At 43.3% G+C, this 26,749-nt stretch overlaps 1 protein-coding gene across 2 annotated transcripts in view; it reads left to right on the top strand.

Annotated features, from left to right (window-relative positions):
* vps13b (vacuolar protein sorting 13 homolog B) overlaps positions 1–26,749 on the top strand; it is a 379,499-nt gene that overhangs the window by 179,508 nt on the left and 173,242 nt on the right. For both annotated transcript variants that reach the window (XM_080038971.1, XM_080038972.1), the window contains exons 22-24: positions 5,188–5,321; positions 23,175–23,409; positions 25,741–25,958. In XM_080038971.1, coding sequence (XP_079895097.1) covers positions 5,188–5,321; positions 23,175–23,409; positions 25,741–25,958 — 587 coding nt within the window. The remainder of the gene's footprint in view (positions 1–5,187; positions 5,322–23,174; positions 23,410–25,740; positions 25,959–26,749) is intronic.

Genomic DNA, 26,749 nt, shown 5'->3' with positions numbered 1-26,749 from the left:
TAGGAGGCCCTGAGAAGAATGGTTGCAGTCAGCAGGGGACTCACTCTGCTCCGCTAGATGAGAATGTCTTTGGCCTGTGCACATTGGTGAGCCCATTCAAGCCCCTACTCACTGACTCTCCGGACAGACAGGCCAGTCTGTGGGGGAATAGATCTGTCCTGTATGTATCCCTTTCATGAATGATAACGGTATTAGGGCGGTGTGGTTGTTGGCTGTGGTTTTTGGGGTTGAAGTGAGAGGGAAGTCGGGGTTGAGTTGTGGGTTTCGTCAGACCTTACGTGGATTAGTGTGCAGACTGGAGGTGGTTCAGTTCAGATGACAGAGGAACAGGAGAGGGGGATTGGAAATTGGGTTGAGATGATTTCACAAGGGATGTTTCAAAAGGGTCTCGGTGTCGCATTGACTAGTGAGTTTTTGTTTTCATTCTTTACCTATTGTGTCATGTTCTGGCTGGCAGAAGCTCTCCTGTCTTCAGATAAGTATCTAAACTGAATACTGTGTAGATTGGATAGTGATGTTGTGTATGATCTCTCTGAACTCTGATGATAATGACAATGATGAAAGTGATGACGATTGCTATCAGAAATGTGTGTGATCATCTTCTCGCTTCTCTTCTTGCCAACTCTATCAGTCCGTCCCCACATGCCTGCGCTGAAAAGTCTTTCCCTTCCACAATTACCTCCACTGGTTGGGGGACTTCCTAAAGCACAGCTGGCAGAAATTGGAAACTATCCCTGCAAATGACATCTTTCTTTTTACTATTCTACAAACCACAGCTGATCATAAAAAGTATGTTAGCATGCGGTAGGCATACAATTGGTACATACTTTTACTTATTTATTTCAACTTAAAATCATACCTCTTACTTGCCTCTTGCTTATATATCCATAGCATCGCTGGTTGTTTTCACTCAGAGGCTCCGTTGACGTGACAAAACTTCCGTTGTGCACAAATGGGACGTTGATTGTGGGACAGAATCACCAAAAAAGCATACAGATTTACACACAGTCGTAGGGCATCCGTGTACTTTTCAGCATGCTGCATCTGACGTATTGATGTATTGAGCCATCCTAAATCTTTTTCTACCATACTTGGCAGTATGGTGATTGGAACGTAGCCAATGTGTGCAGAGAGAAATTGAAACAAATGGGCCAGAGAAACTTTTAAAACTCCCTGCCCTCACCCGTTCGGTCAGCCTGACCACGCCGCCACGCCATGACAAATGGAGTCATGTAAATATTTAAATAAACACCAACTCGCATCCAAAACAAATAGGCGGCCAGGTTTATTAAGGAGCCCCATTTCTGCCTCTGCACACAGCTGTACCAGAATACACAACACTCCAACTCTCTGTAAACCATTTGTAATAGGGAACATACCAGAATGATAGCAGGACGGCATGGGAAACGCCGCGTTATTGCAAGAAGGCTGATTTTATGGTCAACTTGCTCAACTGCTTGTGAATGTCATTATGAATACTTGATGCCATTGTTGTTGTGGGGACTGTTAAATCTGTGTCGGAACTTTCACTGGCGCTGTTCTGATGCTACGGTTGTGTGACTATGGGTGTCAGAGTGAATGTGTGTGTGTATGTGTTAATTCATGCATGTTTTAGATTGTAAGCGTGAATTGCACATTTGTGCGACTTACACTCACCTCACCGCACGCCCCTGCGCATTTCATAGCAGAGTTACGCTGTGTTGTACATCATGTAATGAGTCAACACCGAATAGTTTTTCGCCTTAAAGTCTACGTGTCATAACGGGGCTCTGGTCTATGTGTTTCCTCTGATCACTTGACACATGCTCCGGCTCCTGGCTTCAAAAGCCTGGGACTTTTGACCTGCTGGGAGATTGGGATGGAGTTGTTAAATGGGATGAATAATCCCCATCATGTTTATTGGGGAATGGACTGGCAGCTCCTCACACCAGCTGAGCACTAAGAGAGAAAGACACAGGGAGTGGTTGGAGAGAGTGAGGGCAAAACGTAGGAGTAACAGGGTGTATGGTCAGAGTTTGGCCAATAACATATTAGCCTGATGGCCTAACAAAAGGGTGAAAATGAGGACACGGCTGAGATGGCACAAGACAGGGGGAATAACCCCGCTTTAAGAGGACTCTCAGGACTTGTTAGGTCTAGGGCAGGTTTAAGAGCTTTGGGCGCTCCTGTCATATTTCTCTTTCATTTGAATTTAGACCTCTGTAGCTTTCTCTCTGTCTTTCTCATTCTCTGTCCCTGCCTTCCCCTCTCTCTCTCACTCTCTCTCTCTCTCTCTCTTTCTCTCGATCCCCTCCCTGAAGAAATGGCGGGCGCCAAGTCACTATAACAAGATATGGCAGTTTCATTCCAAATAATGACCCCAGGATTAACAAACAGAGTCATGGAATGGTATTTAAAACAAAGTGGAGAGCATACTTCATGCACACTGGCCTTGCATTGTTACTGCCTATGCTGTACTTTAGCACACTTTGTGATTGGCCTAACAGACTCACTCCACGGGGGAAGGACTTTCACAGCCTGGCCGACCCCCAAAGTCAAAAAAAGATAACTCCTCTCCTTGGTCTCTTTTAGGTGAAGGTGAGCCATAAGGATTAGGGAAATAACCAGTTTTTAGATGAAAACTGTAATTTATACCACCTTTGAACACTGGCCAAAAAGTAATAACCTCAAGAAGAGCGAACGACCGAGATTGCAATTTTAAAGGTGGTATTCATTTACGGTGAGAAGGTATAGCATAGGTCACATTGTTATAAACTAAATTGAAAGTAATTGCTGTAACTGCTCATGGCGTTCTCTGTTGGCCCAGTTTCAGGCTCATGGGCTGCTGGCGTGTGTGTGTGTGTGCCCGCATGTACACACATATTTATACTCACTGCATGTTGCTAATAAAATTGTGTAGGTTTATGGGAGCGCCTACTGCCTTTTGCACACTGCATACCTACCTACACAGCCAGATAGTCTGCAACTTGAAGTAATGGAGGGTCCATTGACTCCACCCTCACTCATACACTCTCATAGATTATTCTGGTAAATTACAGAGACATGGCACAAATATGTGTGACCAACTGGATTGATGTTTCTTAAGCTCAGAAGGGTGGACCCTGTTTACTTTAAGAACTCACCAGTGTTGATTGGTGAGGGTGGGGACTCATTTTGGGGTCTATTTTGTAATTTTTTTTCCTGCTTTGTATTTTCAGGCCAGTGTGTGGACATAGTTTACGTTGTATTTTCCGATGTGGTAAGCCTCTGTTTCGTTGGGCTAGGATGTATTCCGGGTATGGGACACTGACGTCAGTGAGTGAGACTACGGTATTTACCAGCGATAACCACCAATGGCGTTAAAGTCATACACCCACATGAACACACACACAATTATCCGTGTGCACAGACATTGGTGTCAACGTGGGTCCAGACTTTGACTCATCCACGCACTTCAAAACGGTGTAAATACTGACTGTACACAACATTGTCATAACCTACTTTACAAATAAACGTGTATATACCCACACAAATCAAGCCCTGTCCCTGAGGTAAAGTGTCCCGCGTCTAGACTGCTAGGCCACATGACAGAGAGCAGCGGCCACAGAGCTCTGTCATGTCTGTATGGATCCCCTGCAGAGCTGAACAGGAAACAGCCCTCTAACACAGTGTGACAGGAATACTCTAACTCACACACAGCCCTCCACAACAAAACACTATTGACAACCCAATGATATCACGGCGGTTTATGCAGCACTCTCTGCACATTACTCAATAAAAGACAGTCCATGAAACACAATCTGTCCTGTCAAAGTCAATTCTTGCCATCTGTGCGTGTGTGGATGTTTAGCAAAGTACGCAAACGTTGCTTGTGTGCAAGGCTCACAGAAACACCGTAGCGCGGACAAATAAGGATGACGGAGGAGGCATATTGAAAAATACGGTTTGTGAAATGGACAAAATGTACATTGCATATAGTAAGTTATGATGCAACATGGATTGTAGGCATCATGACAAATACAGTCCATTTCATAGTCCCTGATCGCCAGAGGCACCTGGATGCTGAGTGTGAGAAAATACTCTACGAGTCTCCAGAAGCCATGATCTCGGCCTTCACACACACACACAAACTTTACACAAATGCACCTGTGACCTTAGTCACTCAGCCTTACACACATACATTTCCACCCACAAGGTTTCAGCAGGTTGCCACAGCGAACCACAAACCAGGGTTACTAACCATCAATTTGGTCCATTGTCCTGGCAACGCACTCTTGTTGTCATGCCAACCCATTTGGCTGTTTTAGTGATATTTGGGAGTGTGGCGTCTGAGGAGGCACAGTAGTGCTGTGACATCACCACTGTTTCATGACAACTGTGGGAGAGAGCTGCTGAGCAAGGCAAACCTTTAAATCATGGAATATGTCTTAATGTGTCTTCAGAGAGACCCCCATTCCCTAACCTCTGACGCCCTGATGGCTTTAACATCCACAGACCTCGGGCTAACCTGGTAGAATGTGTGTGTTGTGTTTGAATGCCTCCGTCTCACTCCCTACCTTTCTGCTTTTGCACCTCTCTTTTACACAGTTTCACCGTCTGTCTCGTTGTCTCCTGAGAACTGTCTTTTGAAGAAGGGTTATGACCTTCACATACGGTTAAGGCACAGGCCAATGGAGGGGGTTGCTGCTGTGTGATTTCTGTGCTTGGCTGTTGCCATGACTGTCAGTACAGACAATCGGCCTTCGTCTGGACCACAGCAGGCACACTAGGACATGTCATGTCTAGGACACTCTGTGTGTGTGTATGCATTCTCTCAGTTCTCATAGTTCCCTCTCTCTCGCCGTAGGAGACAAGAAACCTGAGTGGTGACATTACATCACCACAATGAAGTGTCATTTAAACACCATATAACATGATACTGTACAACAAATGAAAATAACAGTGAGTTATGAAGGGATTTATATAGAGTACAATGGCAGGGAAGTACCATATATTGATTTAATGTGATGTTATGTTACAGTTGATACAGTACCTCTGTGGTAAAGTGGTTATGTTAATAACAGGAGCGAAGATTAAAAAAAAAAAAAAAAAAAATGTATATTGATACTGGACACACACAGTACTAAAAAATGATGCACCGCCAGCCAGAAAAGCTGTTTTCAAACAATAGTTGAATCTAGTGTCTTTTTTACTTTATTTTTTTCTCAGAATCACGTCCCCTGTCCATCCCAATGAAGGTGATGCCCGACAACACAGGCGATGAGTCATGGACAACTTCAGAGGAGAGGATGAAGGAGCTCATCGCCCATGCCTGGGATGCTGTTAAACGCCTTACTCTACAGGTACCAAACTACACTCCATTATTTATTTTTGTATACAAGGGAATACCCGTTAACTTTACTGGGATGATTTTGGATGCTGGCCCTCTGGGTGTTTTTCATTGCCCATTGTCATGTCCTTGTACTCAAGGACTAGACACAGTCCATCATGCTGAAATATTCTTGAGCTACGCAATGAATTCACATTTTTTCTAGATTTTAATCTTTCAAATCTGGCACCTACATATCTGTCGTTGATGATTATTAATGCCTTTACTTCAAAACGTTGACACATTTATCTTTGGAGTTCCAGCATCATCAAAAGTGCAAAACTTACTACTACTTGACCTTGAACAGAAGTGAATGTCTATCACAAATGTCTAAGGGAAGCTTTACATTTCTTAACACCAGTCCCAAATCTACTGTTCTTTAGAGACCGTTAACCCCTCTCCCGGTCCTCCTCTTTCTCTTTTTTGTTACAGTAAAGTACTGAGGTTTTGGCTCAGTCCGGCCCAGCTAAGCTCTCTCTCTGTGGTTGTTGCCATATGGCTTCCAGGGGAACCTCTGTTCGCTGTTAGCCTGTTTTACATACAGATGCATACGTAGCGTCTCACGTCCCTTTGTGGCGGGTGGGCTTACTCTCTGGATATCCCCTGCCTGTTTAAGTGTCTAACTGGATAGTCAAGTGATCCCATTGTGTGGCTGCTCACTGCATCTTGACTGAACCAGTTAACAGAGCCCACATCACAACCAGCGCCATCTGAAGCGCATCAGGAAGTGCTGACAACCCTCTGACATGGGCTCCTCTTGATGCAGGAACAGGACGTCATGGTGGATGCACACGTGTGTGTCTACGCACACAGTTCTAAAGTGGTACATCACTGATTGGGGCATATGGACGTTGTCTCTTTGTTCAGTAGTGCGTTAGGTTCATTTGTGACTCCTGCTGGTGTATGTATGCAAACATCACTGCGAAGACGGCGACCACATTTACCCAGAGTATCAATTTTGTATTTTTTGTTATTCAAATATCTTGGTTTTTGGTTGACCACTGTAAAAAATCAGATCTATGTCGAACAGTTAGGGTTAGCTTAGGCTAAAAATCTGATCTTTGTCAAACAATTAGAGTAAGGTTTATAGAGTTGGGCTCTCCTTGTCATGATGAGAGACCTGATCATGATGTGGCGTACTTAGATATCCCACAGATCACTGCAAACACAAACAAGGTTATGGTTAGATTACAATGTTGACAGTCTATCAACTCACAGATCAATTCTATTTTCAAAGCATTTCAGCAGTGTACTGTTGTACATGCAGGCATGTCCTCACTGAAGTCCTTTTCTCAACAGGTTTATTTACAGAAATAGGGATAGTCTGTTACAGGGAATTTGAGCTGCAGGTAAACCAAATCAAGTCTTGAATTGGAATATGGCTTGAAGGCACGTTTCTTTGTGCATGTAAACAATAGCCAACAATGTTGTTACAAGTTGATTTATTAGGATAAACCCCTTGAGACGAACCATCTTGTTTTCCAGGGGGTCTATCAACCTTCTTAATTGGTCTTAATTCTTATTGCAAGGACCGCACAAACAGATGTCAGTCAAAGATGAAGGGGAGCATGACGCATGTGAGTTGAAATTATGGCTCCAAAGCCCCCAAGTCCACTGTCAGCCCATTGAGCTGTTTACAGTACTTCCACAAAAGTTAACTCAACCCTCTAATAGTTTGCTGAGTCCCGTCATTGCCTCCACTTTCCTCTGTCCCCTTCGGCTGTGCGACTGGGACCACACCACGCACTGCGGCAGTAATTAGGAAAGAGTCTGTCCCGTTGACATGGGAGTGGAAGCGGACCAAACCAAAGACCCCGACAGCTGGTACCCCAGGCCTTGGATATCCCCGAACTCAAACCACTCCATTTATTTTAGTGTGGTGTAAACAGAATACCTAATGGCTCACACTTCTGCTGCACATGTGCCTAATTTGGCATGTAGGGCTTTCTCCGTCTTTTACTGAAGAGCAAGGAGCTTAAGGGGGGGGATAGGGTGAAGGTGGGGGGTGGTGAGATTCAGGGAGAGAAAGTTACAAAAGTATTTATTATTCCACGGCTGCTGAGACCACTTAAGGCTGTTTAAACAGAATAGGGACACTTGATGGCTGGTGATTGGGTGAATTGAAATCACATAGTCTTGGTCTCTGATGCACTCATGATGCTTTGTCGCTGTGCCCAATTATCAATTATTTCCTAGAGATTCACAGCAGGAGGTAAGGAGGGACAGATCATTGGCCCAGGTGCTAAACTGGGTGGTCTTTTTAAACAGAGCTCAACAGTGGACGGCCACTTTATCGGCAGCTCTGGTTCCGGAAGTACATTTCCAATTCGAAACCTCCATTGACATTTCAACAATTCCTAATATCAATATTATTAAATATGGATTACCAAGCCAACCAGTTACCAACATATTTTTGACTATATAACATTTTATTCGGCGCTAAAAGATACAAATATCTGCAGTATCTATCCATCCATCTATCAAAAAAAACAATAGAAAAACTGAGAAAAAAGGCAAATGTACAAGACTGTGTACATAATTATCTGGGAGAGAAGAAACTACTCTTCCCACAATCCACTGTGATTCCCTAGCTTTAACCAACTAATGCTAGTTAAGCGGGCTTCTTTCAAAACCTACACTTTCTACAATTACCATTTATTCTCTGCTGTTTCTCTGTAGTAAAAAAAAAACATTATTTAACTTTTATATTGTCTGTGATCATTTATTCTACCAGTCAGCAGTTCAGAAATAGCCTATAGCACTGTGAATCAGACGTGCTGTATTTTCCTTTTAGTATCATTTCTCACACACTGTGCTGCATCATCCCATAGCTCACCTCAAGAAACAGCACAACCTCTAAAAAATAATCTGTGTAAGCAATTCTGTCCCATCGCACTGTGCATTTCATTACAGTGTGACTCTAGCTTATGTAATGTCTTAGACATATTCCACTCAAGTCTAAAACCAGAATAGCAGCTGGAAAAAGCCGAACATGCACTGTTTCTATTTGTAGCGTTCTGCTCTAAAACTGTTCCTTACACCATGCTTGTCCTTTTCCCTGACAGACATAGTTAGCATTGATTCCTGGTGATGTCCCGTCATGCGTGGTTAGGGTCACAGATTATTATCTGAATCCATGAGTGTTACGCTCTATCTGTAGCCCAGTGTTCCAACCAAACCCCAGATATGACTATGAGCCATGGTTCCCTCCATGATTTCAAACCCAATACATTTCTATATCTGTATCAGCGTGTACAATCCTCTTCTCCTATTACTCCGCATGGAAAGACAGGCAAAGTTCACCCTGCGACGCACATGGGGCAAAACATTATTTGTTATTCATTCAAAGCCATCAAAGAACTTCATTTAATCACCCCGACAAAGTGTAAATGATAAAGACAGATGGGCTGCTAATCTTGAAAACAGACGAGCCAGCTGGATCAAAGGGGAATGGTTAAATTTACACGTGTGAGAATCACTCTCTCGGTCAATTAGGCTTCTTGCATTCTTAAACCGGGGTTGAATAGTTTTGGGTGCTCCTTGAAAAGATGCAGTGAGAGAAAGAGAGAATGTGGATGTAGGAGAAAAAGAACGAAGGAGCCAGTATATTTGTCACACCGTTGCAAATGGCACAGTGAGGTCAGAGACACACTATCCAAACTGGGTCCCTCAGGGCCCAAGATGGTGGAGTCGCTTTCCAGTCATCTGTGTTGTGCACACAATGAGGGAGTGATAGAGTCAGTAGGTTTACATGTGCAGTTAAGTAGAGCAACTGTTATAGCTTGACTAGGCCATTTAATAGGACTACTGTCCTAGTATATAAGCACGGAAAGGGAATCAATTTATTAATTGAAGTAAGTCCAACTCCACTACAGTATGATAGGTGGCTATATGCCCCCTTTCAGCTTGATAGTATTGGGCCCTTTGCCGGTTGACCTATTACATCATCTAGCAGATAACGGTAACGGTAAGAGGGTGACTAACGGTTAGCGAGTGGTAAACTAGTAACATGTAGATCGGTAGTATGTACAACTGTACTGCTCTGTACAGTTTCTATGCTGTACACTCGCACTTCTTTTAATTTGTTAGCATTGAATGCTATTCGACTACTGGGTCAAAGCCGCATGCTGAAAGCTGTGGAGCATGCAGAGTGCCTAGGCCATTCACGGTCTGATTGACCATATACAAGAGTAGCTTGACTATGAGAAATTCGATTCAGTACGATTTGAGTCTTGATAACATGTTGTTGACATGACACTTGCCACTAACACAATAGATTGTCTCTAAAGTTATTTAAACGTACTGAGAGTGTGTTTGTGTTTTCCCTGTATAAGCCCAGTCTGTATTATGTGTAGGTGGTGTTATTTTAGTAGTCACTTCATATTAGGGTTGAAGTGAAGTATTTCAAACTGACCACTTCACTGTTCTCAGTTTAATTTCTTCCTCTTGATATCTTGCATGTAGTAAATCCCCTGACCTCCTCACTCGTTCCTGGATGTTCTTACTCCTCATGTCCTTCTCGGCCCCTTCTTTCCTCCCCCTTCTCCCCCGCGGCTCACACCCTTACATCTTTTCATCCTGTCATCTTCCCTTCTCTGTCCCGTTCTCCCCGAGGACACCCATGTTCTCGCCGGGCCCTGAGAGTAATTGCAAGTGATCAGGACGGTGATTCTATTTCAGGAATTTTGCAAATAATTCCTTCTATTTAACACATGAATGTGTTCAGCGCTGGCAAAGCAGCACGTTGCTACCAAAACTGAAATGGGATCTGCTGAAACAGAGAGACCGTTGCCATGGAAAAATGAAGTAACACTGCTCCCTGCAGCTGCCATGCATTAATGAGTAGGATATTTTGAGAGAGAGAAAAAGAGGAGAAAAAGCAGTGGGGTAGAAAAGGTAAAGTGATGGAATGGAGACGGAGGCTCGGAAAGGAGGAATGAGGAGGGAAAATGTTTGGGCAGAAGGTGAGCTTTTTGAAGGCGGTAGGAAAGTGAGAGAGATAGAAAGGAGGATCATGCGGGCTGTGTGTTTGGTGTGGCTCACATCGAGCCGACCAGATGGTTTCCATGAACAGGATCTGACCCCCGTCTGGAGCGCCTTCTGCAGGCACATTACTTCATCCTCTGCCCCCCCCTTCCTCCATCCTATCATCCCACCATTCAACACCTTATCCTCTCTGTCTGTCAAATCCCACCATTCCCAAATTAGTCGTAATGACATCTTTATTTTATTGAACTTAAAACAACGGGTTTCTTTTTGGATTGTGTTAATAATTGTCAACTTTTCAAACTTGACAGTCATGTTACAAACCCAGAGAATCACAACCCTTATCTAAATAACATTACAAACACGTACATTGCCAACTCAGGTGTTCTATGCTAGGCTAGGATCATACATGTACATACAGTCATATGAAAAAGTTTGGGAACCCCTCTCAGCCAGCATTATAATTGACTCTGCTTTCACAAAAAAAAGATAAAAGTGGTATGTCTTTAATTTACCAGGAACAGCTAACTACTGGGATGTTTTCCAAACAAAGATTTTTTGAAAAGCAGTATTTGGTTGTGTGAAATAAAATAAAATGTGAAAGACTGGCTGTGCAAAAATATGGGTACCCTTGTGGTTTTGTTGATTTTAATGCCTGTAACAGCATGTAAAACTGATGACTTTAAACACAAAGTTGGTTGGATTATGTTGTTAAGCCTTGAACCTCATAGAAATGTCTGTTTAATCATGAGAAAATGTATTTTAGGTGCCTAAATGCAAGTTGCACTTCTCTTTGACTCTCTGCTGAAGTGAGACAGAATGGGACCATCAAAACTGCTCCCAAAATATCTTAAAAACAAATATTATTCATTATCATGGTTTAGGGGAAGGCTACAAGAAGCTTTCCCAAAGGTTTCAATTGTCAATTTCTACTGTAAGGAACGTTGTCAGGGAATGGAAGGACACAGGCACAGTTGCAGTTAAACCCAGGTCTAGCAGACCAAGAAAAGTACAAGAGCGGCATATGCGGCGGATTGTGAGAATGGTTGCACACAACCCAAAGATCACCTCCAAAGACCTGCAAGAACATCTGGCTGCAGATTGTGTATCTGTACATGGTTCAACAAATCAGTGCAATGTTGCCGGCTGAGAGGGGTTCCCAAACTTTTTCATATCACTGTATATTCTGATTAACCTCTGTGAGAGCCCCATCTCTAGCAACAAATTTGGCCATTAGCTTAGCCTGGTGGTGCTTTGATGCCTTCCTCTATAAGGGACGGACGTTTAGTCTGAACGCAGACCCTGATTGGCCCAGGCATTTTAGGGCTGGACTCCTCCCCACAGAGGTTGGAGAAATGCCAGATTAATCTGCCAGAGTGAAACAAATGTGAAGCCCGCGCAAGATCAGGCTGGTCTCGCCAAGCTACCATTAGCTTACCCACTGAGAGAGCAAAGCCCAAATCTAAAAATGTAACTGGTTAAAGACATTTAAATCTGGAGAATATTAGAATAATACAAAGTAATAAAACAACCATGCATCTGTAATCCCCTACCCACACACTCCCAAATGCATTCCCTCCCCCTGACTATTTAATAGGACTATTTTTCAAACCTTGCTTGCTTTTCCGACACTGGCATTTAAACCACACAAGCCTACAATCTGGCTGGAGTCGATATATTTTACTGTATTTATCGCCATAACAAAACGGAAAATATTGCACCTTTTGAGCGCTATAAATCCACACGCTAGCATACCTTGGTACAAGCTGCCAAAAAATGATTCTTTTTCAATCAGGGTGAAACTGAAATGGATTCTATATTCTTGGCATCTATGTGCTTGGCACGCTGTGGTGTTTATGTTCAAGATCAAAGGTAAATGAAGAGGATTTTACTATGGCGCACACTCCTCAGTTGTCTAATTGAAAGTGAAGCGCTGATTGGCTGTAGTGCAAACAGAGAGAAGGGGTTAATGCTGAGGGCAAAACAAGTGTATGTCATTTTTGTCTCCACAAGTATCTCTACTAAGGGAGGGAGAAAGACCGAGAGCAATTTGGAAGGAAGGAAAGAGAGGGATACAGCAAAGGCGCTAAGGGAATATGAAAGAGCGAGAGAGAGAGAGGGTGTACATTCTCTCCCGATTACACACTCATCCTCTCTGGTATCGCTTGAACTAAATCAGGACCTCACAATGTAACAGTAGATGTGTCATTAGCTGTTTACTGAGTGAGAAGAGTGTGTGTGGGTTTGTGTGCGAGTTTGTTGTTTTTGTGTGAATGCACATGTTGACTGGAGAGCTCATGTGCCTGTGTGGCCAGAATCCTGTTCCATCATCTGGCTTGCTGTGTCAATACACCGCTGACCTCACAGTCATTATAGACGCACACACATATTTTGACCCTCGCACTGGGCTGCACTGGAAAAGTGCTTACCGGGATTCGTGTGTGTCTGTAACCTCTTGAACCTCAGAGGCCTAGAGAGAGACCCCGGAGCTGATTTTCATTAGGATAAAAAAGTCACAGCAGCTACAATTTCAAGATTGGGATGTTTCAAATATTGTCAGGGAAAAACGCGATGGCGGTTTTCACGCTGATCTGCTGCGAATGTGTTTTGGAAAAGCTTGTTTTGGAGGTGAATCTATTTAAATTGTTGGAGCATGCATCACACCCTTTGTCTTGGGACCGGAGGGGGAAAGCGGTGCCAAACGCAGGTCAAATCAGATCAGCTGAGGTTCAGAACAGCCCAGTTTGGCCTGTGTGATATACGGTCACACTGCATAAATCAGTAGTGGTGAGAAATTTGTCAGCTTTTGCCAATAAAAAGCTCTTTTTATCTGCAGTCCATCACCGGTCCAACTTGGCCCTCGTATTACATACTGCACAACATAATCACAACCACCTCCACACACTTCAACTGGCCTCGAGCAAAAATTGTCTGGCCACACCACTACTGTAGATAAACAAAGCCAAGCCTATTTATTATACATCTGACCAAGCTACAATCCAACCCGCTTACCAGCATTCCTTTGTATATAGAGGCTTATGTCTAATTTCACAGCTGTACCATGAATCTTGCACAACATAAAGCCTGACCCTTAGCCAAATCCATTCAAGTCCAATTCACCCCATTCACAATTAACAGACGGTCTCACCCATATTAAGCCTAGTGGTCCTTGGCCCTTCTCAGCCGAGACCTTAGCTATCATTAGAGCACTTCCAGTCATGACAGCCCTGCTCCCAGTTAATCTTACAGCCTTAGTTTGGCGTGGCCCACCCCTAAGACCCCCATGTGAAGTATTTGAGATCAGGGCGGTGGGAGCAAGGCGAGTCAGGCCGGGCCAGCCGCACTCCTAAGGCCACTGTTGGATCAATAAACGCAGCGATCAAAGTCGCAATTAACCCAGCGCGCTAACACAAACAGCCGGGGCCAGCAGAAACAAACAAAGCCTTCATGTCACCTAAAGCGTTTATTTTTGCAGATTTCCACCTCGGCCAAGGAGACCTCCAGCGCTTGTCAGCTTCTGTAAGCAGTGTTAGAAGAGAGGAATGCAGGGCCACAGGGATGGCTGGCTGCCTGGGCTGTGCGGGCCCGTGCCAGGCCACGAGCTTATTGCTTGCGGTGGGCATGTGGGTGAGACCTAGCCCTATTTGTTGTCAGGAGGTATCACGCTTAGATGCCTTTCTCATAGACATCGGTGGAGGAAAGCTGCTCTCTGAGGTTGCAGGGGGAAAAAAATCAGTATTTTGTGTACATCCGCGCACCGCAACACACATCTGCGCAGTGTCATCTTCGGATACACACATTAATCATGTTCATTTACAGAGAGACACTATTTACACTATTTTTACACTATTTACCATTGCACTCCCTATTCCAAATGTGTTTTTGGAGCGAGCTGAATGCAGAAGAAGTAGTGGGAGCGGGAGGTTAACGGTGGGTGGGGGATCCAGAGAGATTGCATTGGGGGGGCTGTGGTGGGTGGGTAGGGGGGGTTGTGCTCTGCTGTGTGGACCTTCTGTTCATCTGACCGGCCACTTAGGAAACACAGTGTCCCGCCTGGTGCAGGAACAGGAAGATTACATTTGGAGAGGTATCAGGTTTTTCAAAACAAAGGGATGTGTTTTCCGTTCACTGCCGATCTCTCCGCTGAGATCTTTCTCTGCTCCGGAGTTTCAAATGTTTTCACCCGGGATGCTGGGAGGGTGTTTCTAATTTCCTTTCCTCTATCTCTGGGTGATTTCCTGTGTGTCGTGGCTTGCTTATTGTGTGTGTTAAAGTGTGTGTGTGTGTGTGTGTGTGTGTGTGTGTGTGTGTGTGTGTGCTTCACATGTGCTGGGGTGGCTCCACAGAGAGGTGATCTTGGCCTGCAGGGTCTATGCTGTGTGCAGCCGGAGCCTCCAAGTTTCTCTTCCCTGCAGTGATATGAAAACAATAAGCCTTAACAGCGGATCTGACCACAGAGCCACAGGACAAATGTTTGACGCCTATTTCACTGCCAAGTTAGATGACTGTGACAGAGATTTGTATTTAGTGCTGTCAGAATTCTGCCAATTTCTGACAGTTGTGCTGATGAAAATACTTTTCAAGGAAGGTTGGCAACAGGCAATTTGCCTTCATCCTATAATACAAACTGCAGACCTAGGTTTTTAAGTTGCTGGGCTCAGGTAGGACCTGTTAAGCAATATAGGTAGCTTATCAATTCTGTGGTGCAATAAACAGTACAAATTAACATTAGCTGTGAAGCACACCAACTTGAGGAAGAGTATTTGGTCCACGGCAGAGAAAAAAAAATAGTTTTCTTTTCCCCGAGAATAAAGACAAAATACATTGTCGAGGAAAAAGACAAAATACAATGTTGGAGATTAAACCCGACAGTTAAAGTGTGCGATAAAACTGGAAAGTTGTTGACAGATTCAAAGTTCTGGGTTCAATAACTCAAAGGAAAAACGTTCTTTAAACACACTCATCCCTCTATTCTTGACGCACATCAAACCAAAAAAAACTTCCTCTACTTTTTTTTCCCTCTCCCGTGGCCGTAATACTCTTCCATACCAACCCATGTATACAGAAGCACTTAATATATATTGTTTAATGTTCTCCACTGTTGTAAGCTCTGAGAGTATAGTCCTTTGTTGTTTCATTATGTGAGCTAAAAAATCCAGACCCTCTTCTCCTCTCTTTTTCTACCTTTTCCTGCAATCTGTCAGCTCACGTCTGAAGCATTTAACCACTGCTCAAAACAACTAACCGACAGTAACGTTCTCTGAAGCTGAAGTTGCTCTTCAGAGTAGACAAGCTGTCCTCCGTCTAACTCACTGTTCTGTCATTTACTGGCGAGCCTCGGCGGATCCCTAAGAGCCTCCTGTGGTTATATAGGCCATTTCCACATGGCCTCGGCCTTTTAAAGTCTAGAGTGTGTTTGGCCCTCAGCTTCCTCTCTATTAGAACCTGCTCTGCTGGAACCAGATAAACCATCTTCACAAAGACTCAAGGGAGGGAACCGCTACACAAGACAGATCACGTACCCCCCCCCCCCCCCCCCCAATGCTAGGGGGAAAAGGGACACTTTTTTTGGTGGTATTAGGACTGTACTTGAAACAGGGTGCACACATGTGGCTGGATTGTGAATGCTATATCTGATGGAGCGGGGGAAGTGATCAGGATATAAAACGGAGCAAAACTTGCCGCTAAAAAAAAAATGGAACAATCCCCATATTTGGAACTCTGTGATGTGTCGCCAGGCAGGGATGAGAAGAAAGAAATAGACAAAGAAAAAGGAGAAAAAAAATGTCTCTTCAGGCATCTTACCATTTAATCAAAGCACTTTCCAAACGGACTTGTTTCAGTTAAGATTTCTTTTAATATTTCAGGCTCTTTTGTTCATCTGTCTCTTTTTCTAGTAGTATTTATTTACTCCTGACAGCGTTCTTTCTGGCTTCCTGATCCAGAATCCAGATTGAATTAAGAGCCCTAGTGATTGTAGATCAAAGTGTAAGAAGATCCTTGTTCATTTAGAAGGCCTTAAGAGGGGAGGGATCAAGGCCTAAATCTCAGGATAAGCAATGGTCACCTACTAAATAACCAGGCTGTCACTCAGAAAAAACCACTAGCACTTTTACTCTTTTGGGGGCCCACGGGGACTTTTGTTAATAGAATCCTTTGTTTGTCAGTGGTGCATATTGAGACTTAAACAAAGGAAGAGGCACACATCTTTTTTATGCTACATGATATCAGATCCCTATATTATTTCCAGCCAGTCTCTGTCCCCCTGTGTGATGTCAGATCTCTCAATGAGTAAGCCAGATAACAAAGACATTTTCTCCACATAGAAGGGGCGTACTGGAGGAGGAGAAAAGGACGCAGCAGCCAGCCTTGTTGTACTGAACTTACTAAAGACCTAGCAGTATAACCTTATCGCTGCAGCAGTGTTGTTTAACTGAGTTCATTGCTGTTGCAGGTGCCATCCTTCAGAGGAAATGGTATGCGCAGCGCCAAGTCTCAACAAGGATATTAAAAAAAAGAAGTGGGGGGGGGGGCTTTCTCCGAGCAGCACTTGTTTGAGGAAAAAAGAAGACGGGGGATGTTAATTCAGGTGTTTTGGCTTGAGGCCATAGGGTTTTTATATTATGCTTTGTGCTCTTAAACTCTGAATCCTCTGGGCTTATGCATTTTTATTTCATTCTTTAAAGACTGATGACTGCATTTCATGGGGGTGGTATGATCTTTGACTTTGGGGGCATGTTCCTGTTTGCATGTACTCTATGTAAACATAAAAGAAGAAGTGTGTGTGTGTGTGCGTGCATTTGTGTGTGTGTTCGGTGTGTGTGTGTGTGCCCACCTTTGTAAACGTGTAAGTATGTCATTTGAGCATGTTTTCACAGTTAAAGCCCGGCACGTGCAGCGCCTCATAAGGAGTTGATTGGCTTCAGTTTTTTTTTTAACAGGAGATTTCCTGGTCGAAATTGGAAACGGTTTTTGAAGTATATTAATAGAGTGTGCTGCGAGCAGTACTCCATGCGCCTGAATACACACACGGACACACACCCACATTGTCCCTCTGTATTTTGTCGTGAATTATTCTGTCATTAGAGACAGTGGGTAACTGAAGTGCAGTCCCAGGCCGCTGACACTTAACTCCCTTTGTTATGTTTAATGATTGGTTTCACTTTGACAGGACATGATGTCATTTCACAAAAGGAATTTAGAATCATGACTCTTTGACTCCTCTTTTCCCAACTGAACTCTCTATAATGACTTACAGAATATACTATATGAACATACTTTAACTCTCATCCATATCTATATTATAATCCTAACGTAGTTCAGCTCCAAATACACTTCTTACAATAAGAAATTAATGTTTTACCCAAAACATAGGTCACACATACACACGCCAAAAAAGGTCTGTGCTGTATTTATTGTTTGTCGAGGCTGAGTCATTCTGTCTTTTTTTGCTGCAGTTTTATTCCACATTACCCTGAACCCCGCAGAGGGTAAAGTTGTGTAACAGATATTCCACACTGCAATTATGCTCCTGGCCCTCAGATATTTGTGCCCACTTCTATTTTTAAATTCATTTCAGTATTTTCCCTTTTTGCCGCACTTGGAAAATTAGCCTTATTCCACGGGTTTACCCTGACAGAAAATGTATTTTCACTCTCCCGTTATGGATAGAGATTTAATTGAGTTTGCAGAGCCTTGTGAGTGGCTTGTTAAGTACAGCAACACACTTGAAAATGTGTGGCCTTTTTGCCTCCCAAGCATGTGACAGAACTCAGTGAGTTTTAGGTCAACTTGGCATACCTGTTTTGTTTGCAGGACATTTGCCCAAGCTTTCCCTCCTTCACACTCACATACCCTTACAAAAATACATGAACCTGGCATGGCCGTCAGCTCGCGGTAGGGGGACATTGTCACACAGACTAACTGCTTCCAGTGCTGTGTTTATTGGCCTGTTACAGAGCTGTTAAACACAATTGTGTGGAATACCAAACATGACCCTGCTCAACCTCCATGAACTTTTAAACCTGAAGTTGTGACATGAAACACACACACATGCTCTCACTTTCAGCTTTGACCTGTTAGTGCAGAGGCCATTCTTTTTTTGTGTGCAACGTATGCACCCATTTCATAACACTGGACACAAACATTGGATCTCTCCTCTCCTCATACCCCTCCTTTAGGGCTTTCCTTGGCCCCCCCTTTGCTCCGGTAACAACATCTCTACACAGACTTTCCACCCAGAATCAATGCATGGTCATGGTCAGAGAGCTGGACATCAACAGCCAGACCTCAGCGGAGCGAGGGACGAAAGGACACATAATCATTGGGAGGGGTAGAGGGATGGAGGGATAGATGGATATCGAGTCTGTCAGAGGAGAGGAGCTGTCAATGGTTTTGGCAGCGGCCAAAGCAGTGATGCATGTGTGAACATTCTGACCTCAGGCTATTTCTCTCGATGGATCTGTCAGTGGTGTTCGGCAGCAGTGCCATTGCTCCCCTCGTCTTGCCCTTGCCCGTCTTGATACTGTGTGTGTGTGTGTGTGTGTGTGTGTGTGTGTGTGTGTGTGTGTGTGTGTGTGTGTGTGTGTGTGTGTGTGTGTGTGTGTGTGTGTGTGTGTGTGTGTGTGTGTGTGTGTGTGTGTGTGTGTGTGTGTGTGTGTGTGTGTGTGTGTGTGTGTGTGCGTGCGTGCGTGCGTGCGTGCGTGCGTGCGTGCGTGTGTGTGTGTGTCTGTGTGTGTGTGTGTGTGTGCGTGTGTCTGTGTGTGAGTCACAGCTCAAACATGAGGCCGCAGAATGGGGTTTGCGAGGTTAGCCAGTGAGACCCACTGTTAGTGGTGGCCCATAGGACACGGTTGGTGATAGCCAGCGTTCACATGCCCGTTAAGGGTGTCACGACTATAGAACAATGGATTGTTTTTTTAAATTTTTTAGTCAATAAGTTTCGGTGGTACTTTGAGGTCATCTCAGCATGAATTGTTTGGCATGAAGGTTTGATGACCAGTGGTTTGCCCTGGTCTCCATAGTAACGGGATCATGTCAGTGAATATACATTTATTTGGGTGGAGGTCATATTGAACTTTCCTCTTTTCTGAGTCTCATCAGTGGGGGACCCGTTTTTTTTCTGTCCTCCCATCATATAAAACATATTATACGGCATGCATTTCGGGTGTAGAGAGTTAAAAGGTTTTAATACACCCAAATGAAGTGCGTAGCCTCTCTCACCCTCTCACCCAAGAATGTCCTCTTTTTGGTCCCATGTGTCGTCTGTTAGCAGAATGTATCATCCACTCAAGGAAGGTTATGCCATGGCTCATGGAACAAGGGGCTTCCAAACCAGAGGTCATTTCAAAGGATTTCTCAACATTGCACAAGAAGACATTTTAAAACATTTTCTCATGAACTATTGTACTCTTGTAGAAAGTCTGGCACATTTATCCCATGATTGTCTATCACGGTGTATTTTTTTGCTTCAGATCCAGATGCAGATTAAACATTCCTAAACATTTTCTATTATTAAAATAACAAATGTAGACGATTGTTCACCCTTGGCAGAGGCATGCTCCCTCTCTATGTGTGCTTTCTCCTTCTCATTATATTTTGATCTGACTTGTTTACCATATTTGTCTTGGATACAACCTGGGCCAGTAACCGTGTTACCTTCTGAAGTAGGTATGGGTTACAATAAGTATTTTGTTCATGCACTCTCTGGCCCCGCAGACTTTAGTGCGATCCAATCCAGACGCCTGGCAAGATATTTGACTCACATCACGGTTATGCATCTATTTGGTATCGTATCATTCCCCTGGTCTTTCTGTGCTGTAATCCTTTTTCTGGCAACTGTGTGATTTGAAGTCAGATTCATCCTCGGCCTCAACCTCTGGTCCCCAGTGCCTGGAATGCCCAGTTCACTGTTGTTCTTATCTCCCTCACTCCAGAGAAAAGCAAATGTTGCTTTATCCACCGCCCTCGCCTTCAGACGGCTTAATGCACTGTTGCCATTGTGAATTACAACATGTTTGTTTCTGTGTTTTGTGTGGTATTTTATTAGCTCGGGGGGACGGCGGACTACAGATTAGTTTTGTATCACCCAGTTTTCGGACTGACAGGCCATTTACTTTTCCATTACATACTTAGGCCCCTTGGAAGCATTTTTCAGGCATTTCGCTATAGCGTAAACATGTAAAAACTGTGGTCTTCATGCCCAGCGAGTGCCATTCAATTGTTCAACATTTTCCTTCTGTTGTCATCTGTGAGATGTTATCTGATTATTGTTAGTATTTCACTGTGTGATGTGGCAAGTCTGTGGCTACCATACACTTGACATCATCTTTGGTGTTGCGTTGCCATGGGGAACAACAGCAACGCATTAAAAAGTCATAAGCAAACACCATTAACGGGTATTACATTATGTTTTTTTGTGCACACTCTTGCAATTATGGCGGTAGCTTACACAGTTGGTGCCAATTTTTATCTGCCCTGCTTTAGGATAAGAAAGATTTATTGTGGCATAAGCTACCCCTAATACCAAAAAAGTCCCCCTTTTTCCTCGGGTTACCTTCACCCCCAAAACAAATTCTAACCTAAAGTGTGTCACGCAAATAACTCACCCTTTCCATTAAAGTCTACAAAATCTACTTCATATCTATTTTTTTGTTAAATCCCATAATTACTTATAACAACTTTAATACAAAACATAAAGTGTGCCTTCCCAGATGCGGACTTACCAGTTTCCTTTACTACCTACCCAGGGAGAACTCTCATCAGTGAGAATTTATTTTACTGTTTAATCTTTTCCTATGATTGTGTATAAAAGTTTTGCTCTCAAAGTTTGAAATATGGTGACAGATGTAGTCAACCATCAGACACAGTACGGGAACTAAAATAATTTGGGTAATTGTAGTCATTTACAATTGTGGTGTGTATGGTTGGTTAGCTGTTCTGTGAAATGACCCATTCAAAACAAAACATGTTGGAAGTATAAGATTACTTTCCATTTGCTATGGTTGAACTTAGTATTTATCTTTATCTCTGACAGTAATAGGCTTAAGCCTAAAACATATATACAGAGATCTACATCTGCGTTTACAGTATTATATGTTGGATCTTGCTTCTTCATTTCATTTTTCCTAAAACTGTTAATTGATGGAAAGTGAAATAATGACCATTGCTATTGCTATTTGATTGCCTTTTTTAAATGGTTTTTGAGGTTTATATTGTTTTTGACATACTTTAAAGAATGTGATATTGCAGTGTAAGCAGATGAAGCCCTTGAATGAATACATTATTGGTTGCCATAGCTCCTGGGTTTTCCTTACTGTGTCTTTATGTTCTTGATACTGACATCCCTTTCATTGTGCCATTGTTTAAAGCATATTTTGATGGTTGCGGAATTGCCCAAGCTGAAGAGGTAATGTGTAATAATGTGGATGACTAAACCAAGATGTCCAGCAGGAGAGCATTAGCCGAAGGCAGTGAGCTCAAGGTGCAGACCAGAGTCACAGTGTTAAACCCAGCGCTTTCCGTGTGTGTGCCTGCTTTACAGCTTAACCCTGCTAAGATCTGCAGCAGACCAGCCAGTGTCAATGGATTTTCTTCCTGCGTGTCAGCTCTTAAAAAAAGGCCAAAGCCTTATGTGTCAGTGTGCAAAAGTGTTCAGATTTCAAACCCCCCTTTGAAGAGTAATCATAAGAGGAAGCAGCGTGAGATGAATGTGTAACCATATCTCTCTCTTTCTCTCCATTTCTATTTCTCTCTTTTAATCTTTTTTTTAGTTTTTGACATTCTCTCTCAACTCTCGTCAACGCTGGGGGAAATGGTCTCCATATACAGGCCTGTCACAGGCTTTCCAAAATGTGTGTGTTAGCAGAGGCAAATTCATTTGCACATTTCAGTGGAGTATAAGAGAGTAGAAGTACTTGTGTTTGTGTGTTTGTAGACTGAATGTAGGAGTGCTTACTTGCCTTGTCACTAAGCTGAGCAGCTCTTAAACACAGACAGACACACACACACACACGCACACACACACACGCACACGCGCACACACACACACACACACACACACACACACACACACACACACACACACACACACACACACACAAATATCTGGCAGCACCTGTACTCCTCTCTGTTCTGTTAACTGGTCTTTTAAATTGTTGCAGGCCCGGTGAATGGAAAAAGACACTGCTCCTACACTTACTAGCTACTGGTTACTGACCTATCTGCTTGTAAATTTTGCCTTTCTTGGTGAACAGAAATATGTGTGACATAATGCAGTTGGAATGGATCATAAACCCCTTTTTTAAAAGACTTCAAAAATGATTGAAGTTCAAGATTTAACAGTCAAAAGTCCCTGGAATTGTAAAGGGTGTTCTGTTTCTGTGATATGGAATTTCACATTGGTTTTAAATGGGCATTGAAAGTCTCATGTTCTACTTTGTAAAGTTTTTTGAAAGCAAGTCCATCTTTCCAAAGCATAACTGAAACTCAAACACATAATATTAGAGCATATACAGTGATGGTCTTATAATAACATATAACAAAGTTAAGTTTGTCATAGGCATTAAGCAGCGCAGCATGCATGACTAAATGTGGGATGGACGCTTTCCATTTTTTTAAATCAGGGACGGTTTTATTAAGCATGTTCAGTCTTTTCCAACAACACCCAACATTGTGCACACATTCTTTTTCTTAGGGGCCTTTCCAACTCAATCCAAGTCCTCTAATGTTGGCACCCACAAGAGGCTGAGACAAATGGGCGCTCTGTGATCAAGTGACACGCGATTGATTAACATGATCTCATGTTGTCCTTTTATTTTTCTCTCTGCCCCTGTCTATCCAGTTGGAGCTGCAGTCATGTTGTGTGTTCCTGCCTAATGACAGCCTGCCCTCCCCGAGCACCATCATCTGCGGTGACATTCCAGGCACTGTCCGTAGCTGGTACCACAACCAGGCCTCCATGCCCGGGACCCTGGTTGTCTGTCTGCCGCAAATCAATGTCCTCAGTGCTGGCCACAAGTACATGGAACCGCTGCAGGAGCTCCCCTTTGTGGTCTCCAAGCCCATCTTGGAGGAAGGTACTGCAGCTTTTTTATACTCTTGTCTAATTAAATCTGACATTTGAATGATTTTAAAAATGCCTTGAAAAGAACACACACCTTGATATACATTGAGAACCCAGAATGACCTGCTGTCAAAAAGATTGATCTGAAAGATTAAAAGGTGTGGTGTGTAAGAAAGGTGTATTTTTGGGGTCATCTAGTGGTGAAAGTTCTAGAATGCAATGCTCCGTCTCTACCCCTCCTGTTTGGAGCAGTAACAGAAGATTTGGTGGGCTTCAAAGTCAAGAAGCTAGTTACTAAAGATGGTGTCATCCACTACTGCCTCAAGTCACAATATCAAGTGATGAGGTGAAGATGTATTTAGTTATTTGTTCTGTAGTACTTCTTCTTCGTCTTCGAACAGGTGCCTTTCCCCAGGACACCCACTACATATATAAACATGTACGGCAGTTAAGTTTGTCCTTTCTGTGCTACTGTAGAAACATAGTGGTACAACATGGCGGCGCTATGCTCCTATGTAGGTATGCAAGGCTCATTCTAAGGCATTAATAAAAAAGCTTTGATTTTCAAGCGATTATACACTAATTAAAACATACTTGTGAATATTATATGCCATTACTGCCAAGTGAGTTCTGAAAAACACCAATTCCATTTACACACTGCACCTTTAAAAGAGAAGAAAATTGTACACTTTAGAAAACAGGTGGTGATGGTCCATAGGTCAATGATGGAAGTCTTGGAAAATAAATTCAATGTCTGGGTAAAATCAACTTTGATACAAATTAATTTGCTTTTATTAATAATTGAAATTAATGTTTCCATTATAGTAATAGGCGACATAATGTGAATTCCTCATCATTATGGCCTTTTCAACACTGGGCAAACCTTTGACCCACTACTACTCATTTACCATGACAAAAGGCAAACAAACTTAAGTAGAGCGACTTTGAGAGATAGACTTTGCACATGTGGTGCGCACACCTGGTCGAGTTGACATAAGCAGCACTCAGAAGGTTGAGCAGTGTTTTCTCTTCAGAAGAAGAAAAAAGGGGGCCACCCTCCTTTTTCTCTCTTTCTCTCTCGCTCGCTCTCTCAACTCCTCAATGACATCAGCATTGGGCATACGGATTTCAAAAATGGAGGAGAAAGAAAAACGACAGCAAAAACAGTGACATCAGCAGCCTTGTCAATGTTGCCGTTAAAATTAACAACCCATGCTTTTAGTAATTCATTCCTACCCTTTGAAAAACTCTTCATCTTTCATTTTCAATGCTGTGGATCAAAGCACCCGGCTGCCCACCGTGCATGGGAAATATGCTCTTCAAGGCCCTTTGCTGGCAGACAATTCCCCCTTCTCTGTGCGACGGCTCTACCAGGGCTGGCAAGTTTAACAAGTCCAAGCTCTCCCAGGGTGTGGCATCTTGTCTCAGACCCACTGATTGAGAAAAGACCCTCATTTTAACAGTGTGTTTTGATAGGATCCTCTGCCTGCTTGTTGGGTGTAGAATGTTTTTTTTGACACGGGATACTACTCTTTAGTGCGTCATGTGTGCTTTCCCTGAAGTTTTCTCATCAGGGGATAAGAAAGAGCAGAGTAATAGGCTCAGATTTTCGAGGTAAGTGGAAGGAATTATCCAATTGTACTAGTGTTCTTTAAAAATAAGCACGGCTGACTTATCTTTCTGATATTTTAATCCATTGCACTTTCTTGTCCGCCTCGTTGCAAATCTTTTCTGAGCTTTTGTGCGTTTCAACTGGTCTTCCTCTCAGTTTCACAATGACTTGGCTTGTGCTCTTTGCTCTCCCTTGACCTGCAGTCTTCTGTCCTCCCTGCTGCTCTCAGCCTCTGCCAATATCTCTCTGTTGCAATTCCCATCTTCTGTCTCCCACTGTTTCATCCCTTTCCCACATTTTTTTAAAGGTCACATATTATGCTCATTTTCAGGTTCAAAATTGTAATTTGGGTTTTCTACTAGGAATTGTTTTCATGGTGTATGTCCAAAAAACCTTTTATATTTATCACAGTGCCATTGCTAAATCTCCTATTTTCAGCCTATGTCTGTAATGCTCCATTTTATCACCTGTCTCTTTAAGCCCCGCCTTCCAACAAGCCCAGACTGCTCTGATTGGCCCTGAATTCTTACTGCGGGTTTGAATCTAACTGCCAGTCAGGGGTATCAGTGGTTTTCAGAAAAGTGGTGGTGGAACAAAAGAGAGAGGGTTGTTTTTTCTCTCATTTTGGTAGTCTGTAGTCACACCGGGACCCCAATTAATCTTGAAAACCATGACAATTTTGCATATCAGGTGACCTTAAATGCATCCCTATTTTTCTATGTCTAACACCAGGTGATGCCTTCCCCTGGACAGTGAGCTTGAGTCAGTTCAGTGTCTACACATTGCTGGGACAGCAGCGCAGCCTGAGCCTGCTGGAGCCTATGGGCTGCACCTCCACCCTGGCCGTCACATCCCATAAACTGCAGAGCTGCTCTGAAGGAAGACACTCCTTTGTAGTTTGCCTCCATGTTGATCTGCAGCCCATCCACGTCAAGTGCTCCAACCCTCAGGTCAGTGAGACGGAGTCCCGGATCTAAAAGTAGTCATCGGATTTACATGTATATTTATACAAATCATCCCCTTGTAAACTTTGCTGAAATATGACCACACGAACCCTGGCAGGAAGATCCTGCCTCTGCTGGGTTTTTTAACATAGATTGACTCCAATAAACAAACAAAACGTCTCATCTTCTTACCTAGTATGACTTTCATGAAAATGGAAGTGTAAACAAGAGAGTGTTGCTTTGTTTGTTTTGGTCCAACGTACCGAGGTCTGAGTGGAGGAGAGCCCTGGAATTTGCAAGACTCATCATCATTGTTTTACAGTGTGTTATTATGTTTACCGAGAGCCTGATGAATACGGACAGATTGGAATCGGAACATGTTTGTCTCACGCTTGGGACTCTGCGTTCTTTCTCATTGCGCTGCTACGGCGCTGTAATCATGTCTACATGTACCATTACACATGGTTTGTTTTTTCGCAATTGAATTAGCTGTATTGAATTAGCGTCCTCCGTAAACACTTAATTGGGGCGACCTTTCGAGTGGTCACACTGTTAAATGTCTCCGACCACAGTGACGAGCCGCGGCAATATTGAGGGGAATTGGTACCAGAAACGAATGAAAGGCCTTAATCTGTTAGTGGTGAAAAGTTTCCCAGAGATGAGGAGAGCCGCTCGTTTATTGAAGGAAAGTTTAATCCCTTTCTTCTTCTCCTCTGTTCTCCCTTTTCAAATGAGAGTGCCTGCGTCTGGCAAAAGCTAGGAAGGCTTATTGCGATCATATGATGATTCATTATTAT

This window comes from Ammodytes marinus, assembly GCF_949987685.1.
Source record: "Ammodytes marinus genome assembly, chromosome: 13".
In the NCBI taxonomy this organism is placed as follows: Eukaryota; Metazoa; Chordata; class Actinopteri; order Uranoscopiformes; family Ammodytidae; genus Ammodytes; species Ammodytes marinus.
This window is presented reverse-complemented; position numbering and strand designations above follow the sequence as displayed.